General features: G+C 38.8%; 1 protein-coding gene across 1 annotated transcript; it reads left to right on the top strand.

The window, feature by feature from the left end:
* On the top strand, positions 1-2,961 carry LOC6575408 (BTB/POZ domain-containing protein KCTD12). Its single transcript, XM_002001382.4, has one exon. It carries the CDS (start codon positions 360-362, stop codon positions 1,050-1,052), a length of 693 nt encoding a protein of 230 aa, XP_002001418.1. The 5' UTR covers positions 1-359; the 3' UTR covers positions 1,053-2,961.
* Positions 2,962-5,126: the final 2,165 nt, after the last annotated feature.

The raw sequence follows: 5,126 nt of genomic DNA, 5'->3' as shown, positions 1-5,126 counted from the left end.
AACCCCGCAGTTCGATACGAGAGCTGAGCGAGTGCGGACGCGCGTAGCGGACTAAACAGGAGAAGAACCGTTCGAGCGAAGTTCAAGCAAATAATAAAACGCGTGCCAAAACCAACAACAACAACAGCAGCAACAGCGCCAAAAAAAATTGCAGCTGCAGCAACAGCAAGCAGAGCAGTGCGTGCACGCGTGTGTGTGTGAGAGAGAGAGAGGGATAGAGACATCAGTCAAGCAAAGCCTTTAGGCTTGCCATATGCACTCGAAGGCAACTGTAAATAATTGTAACTGTAAACACAGTCAGTAAGTGCAAAGACAGTTGAGAGAGCTCGAAAGTTTGAGACTTTGAAGCAAGCATCGACATGCCCGAAATCGTGGAGCTAAATGTGGGCGGCGTGCACTATACGACGACGCTGAATACCCTGCTGCAGGAGAAGGGCACGCTGCTGTGCGAGCTGTTCGAGGGGCCCGAGGGGCGCGACTCCCTGGCCAAGGACAGCAAGGGCCGTTATTTTGTGGACCGCGACGGCGTCCTCTTCCGCTACATACTGGACTTTTTGCGCGACAAGGCCTTGAATCTGCCGGAGGGCTTCCGCGAACGGCAGCGCCTGCTGCGCGAGGCGGAGCACTTCAAGCTGACGGCGATGCTGGAGTGCATTCGCGGCGATCGGGATGCCCGCCCACCGGGCTGCATCACAATCGGCTATCGCGGCAGCTTCCAGTTCGGCAAGGACGGCCTGGCCGACGTCAAGTTCCGCAAGCTGTCGCGGATTCTGGTCTGTGGTCGGGTGGCGCAGTGCCGCGAGGTGTTTGGCGACACGCTGAACGAGTCCCGGGATCCGGACCATGGTGGCCCGGACCGTTACACGTCGCGCTTCTTCCTCAAGCACTGCTTCATCGAGCAGGCGTTCGACAATCTGCACGAGCACGGCTATCGCATGGCCGGCAGCTGCGGCTCCGGCACGGCTGGCTCCGCGGCAGAGCCCAAGCCCGGCGTAGACACGGAGGAGAATCGCTGGAATCATTACAATGAATTTGTCTTCATACGGGATTAAGCAGAGCTGACGGGTTTCCTATAATCTTCTTAAGCTTGTGATACGATCCAAAAGTAAAAGTCAAAACGCCTCCTGCCAAGGCAACGGACAAGTATTAACGAAATCGATAAGTTCTATATACGTATATATTGTTTTTTACAAATTCATTTTCTTTTGTATGGGAACAAATCTGAGTAGCTCTTCCGAGCATCGAGAGAGACTTTAGAGTATGGTCTAGAAAGCATCCCAATATCTGGCATGATTTAAGCCCACCTTAATATATGTATATTCAAACATGAGAGCATCTCAAGCGTAAACATTAAGTAAACAATTCCCTCACAGGCAAACACCCGAGAACAATCCAAGCAGAAGCCCATTTATTTACCAATCAATCAAAGCTAATGAAATATACGAGAAATTATGGAATCCTATAAAGACAGGCTGATGAATAATAACCTTCGAAATTTACGCCTATGAAAGATGCGTAAAAGGCTAAACAGAAACCGAAACAGAAACAGGAAACTCGGAAATTTCGAAACTTGAAAATTTTAGAATTTTGAATTGAGCAATGAGCGAGCTAATGAAAGAAACCAGAAGCAAACAAACAAACAGACGTAATTTGAAGAAAATCTAGAAATAAATTTACAACAAGAACACATAACAAATTTATACTTATATAAGGTAGGGCCAGATTTGGAAGATTTATCAGCGATCTTACGGCCACAACTACAACAAGGAACTATTTAAATACGGGTCACAACCAAAATAATGGAAAATCAGTAAAGGAAAATTTACTTTTAACGACTTCTTACTCACACCGATTAAGAGAATTGCAAACTTAGAGTATTAGACTATTCGATAACAAATGTACTCCACAAATAGTTCAAGCATTAAAGTAATTAGCAAAATCAATTTCAATATTATATTAAATACATACATATATATATATGTTATATATGTATATATCATAGTACAACAACAGTAATACGGCTCTAGATGTGAGTGTGCGTCCGGAGATGCCCTGAACCCTGAGCTAGGTCATAAAATTGTGCTGCGAATGCCAGGTTTTTGTTGTTGTTGAGTTTTTGAAAAAACAAATTTACCTACCATTGCTCCTGAAATTTAGAAATATATATTTCAAATTTAAAACTTTTGGCATCTATAGTTTTCGAGAAAAACGCTTTCAGAGGCAGGATAGGCTCTGAATACCTGTTTGAGCTATGCCATGACTTTTACTTTGTTCCTTTGAGAGAGGACTTTATGCTATCGAGCACTTCTATCCGATACATATACACAGAAACCCGTTTTAGCACCTGGGCTCAGGGCAGATAAGCCACACCGGAAAATATTTGAAATGCTTTGGAAAATAGATAATTGAGAATTTAGTCAGGATAATGGATGAAATTAAAAATATTTAAAAATCGAATACAATTTAATAAGTATATATGTATATCTTGCCAAATGTAAGCTCTATAAAAGATTGTCATCCAATTGTCAGTAAATCAATGAAATTCTTTTAGCTTTTATTTGCATTCAATTAAAAATTGGCATAGAGAAAATCAATGGATCAGAATTTATAGATATATTTATTACGTTTACAAATATCAAATTTTAATAGGTTTTACTATAATTTGAATATCATAATTTTTAATAATTTATTGAAACTTTAGCGGCTTTAAGGAATGAAGTATTATATAGTTATATATATTTATGGCTTATCACATATTAATATATTTTATCTCTGTCTTCTACTCGATTTGTTAAATATGTGTTATATATATCATGAAATATTCGATCTGATAAACTTCCATTAAATAAAATTTGCTGAAATAAAGTAAAGAAAAAAAATTAATAATAAATTTATTGTTTCAACTTGAAACCAGATAACAATCAAACTATATAAAATATCAACGATCTTAAAAATAAATTTAAAACAAGTAAGAAGGCTCCAGTCGAGACTGCTCGACTGGGAGATACCCTGAACCCTCCAAGCTGATATTCTAATCATTCTGCACTTCTTCTATGCACACATACATACACATGCACTTATAAGCACGCGCTCTGCTAACTGCGCAGTAAGCAGCGGCTACGCTTGGGCTGCGCTGCAATGTGGGCAATATTATGAGAATTTATTAGTTGAATAATTTCTCTTGTAGTAAGAGTATCTTTATGAAACTTTCAGAATGTGTTTATATAGTTAAAATGTGTGTACATTCCAAAGCACAAATCTCTAGTACTTGAAATGCGTTTTTTACAAATTGGGGGCGAAGGGGGCGTGGTATCCAAAATCTGTAAATTACAAAATCTTTGTGTCTATTAACTCTATATACAACGCAAATTTGAAGTCTCCTGGTTGAAAAGTGTTCAAATTAGGCTGAAAAAACAATGACGATTTTTCGATTATTCTCGATAAAAAAGTTATCGGATGAGTTATCGAAAAAATAAAGCAAACTCGTACTGCCTATGATATACACGAGTATGCATGCCAAATTTCAGCTCTCTAGCTCTTATAACTTCTGAGATCCTTTTGCTCATACGGACGGACGGACGGACGGACGGACGGAGGGACGGACGGACGGACGGACGGACGGACGGACAGACGGACAGGGCTATATCGACTCAGCTCGTCGTCCTGATCAAGAATATATATACTTTATGGGGTCTGCGATGATTCCTTCTGCCTGTTACATACTTTTCACAAAACCATTATACCCTGATTTCCCATTTTCAATGGGTTCAGGGTATAAAAAGTTATAATAATAAAGAAAATTTTTATTTATGATTTTCGGTTTAGCGCAAAGTAAAAAATTTTGAAAAATTCTTGGAAGAACAAATAAAAATGTGTAAAAATCGAAATCGTATGCAAATCAATTGTCGATATTGAATATATATGATATATATATAAATATGTATATCTATAAATGTTTAGTATTAAGTTCAAAGTGCATTGAATGAGTATTTGAGTAAAAGTAAAAGAAGCAGAAGATATGAACAATGTATTAATGAGCTCCAAAAACGAAATAAAAACTAAAATGTATTATGAATCCAAATGTAGACGCTATGTAGAGGTCAACAACAAGTTTATCAAAGTGCGAACAAAACAAAAGCTAACACTATGTAAAAATATGAATAATATATGTAATACCAATAAAAATAACTATAACATTAGATATGGCATTATTTCAATTGAGTTGTAGATTATGGAAGGTGTCTGAATTTGGTGACTCTGGGAAGACTAGGTACTACCTTGACGGAGGTCCTTCAACTCCTCATAAGAAATCTTCAAAAAGCAAACGCTTTTGTTCAGAAAATCAAATACCAATTCAAAAAAGAAATTTTATATTGTTCTATATTAGTATATAAAAATAAATATTTCAAATTTCAAGACCATAGCTCTTATAGTTCTCGAGAAATTGAGAAGACACTGGGCGAAAGCCAAATAAGCTTGAAGACGGATAATATAACAGGTAATCTGCCCCGCCTCCTCCTATGTAATACATTATGCCTTAACCCATATATCCTTATAGCCCAAGGCCCAATGGAATATATAATGCGAGGATGGATGGGCGATGACCACGCTCTGTCCACAAATTCAATTTGGCAATTTAATTGGCAGTGCTTTCAGTCAGCTCGACACGGCTCTAATTAGATATTTATGACATTTCATTTATTCATTGTTGCAATCAAATTTATGAACTGTTCGCACTACTCGCACAAAAAACAAAAAAAAAATAAAAAAATAAAAAAAAAAAACAAAAAAAAAAGCAACAAAAAACTCATTAGTGCATGAATAATGCAGGAAACGTTGAACAGTCGGCCATAAAGAGGTGCATGAGGCTGGCTGGGAATCGCCCCGCAAATGTCGAAGGCAGTGAAACGGCAACAAACAAATAATTTAAATAACTGAAAAGGCAGCGAGATGAAAAAGCGACAACAATCTGGCATTTGTTTAAATTCAAGGCAGACTACAATCATTTACTTACACACAGCTAGTCGAGTGCGAGGAAGCGACAGCGACAGCGACAGCGGGAGCAGGCGTGGCACAAAGACCATCCACTCCCCACTCCCCACGCCCCACGCCCCAAGTCCTATCGG

This window comes from Drosophila mojavensis, unplaced genomic scaffold (assembly GCF_018153725.1).
Source record: "Drosophila mojavensis isolate 15081-1352.22 unplaced genomic scaffold, ASM1815372v1 contig_231, whole genome shotgun sequence".
Classification (NCBI taxonomy): Eukaryota; Metazoa; Arthropoda; class Insecta; order Diptera; family Drosophilidae; genus Drosophila; species Drosophila mojavensis.
Note: the sequence above shows the minus strand (reverse complement) of the source record. Positions and strands in the feature narration are given on the sequence as shown.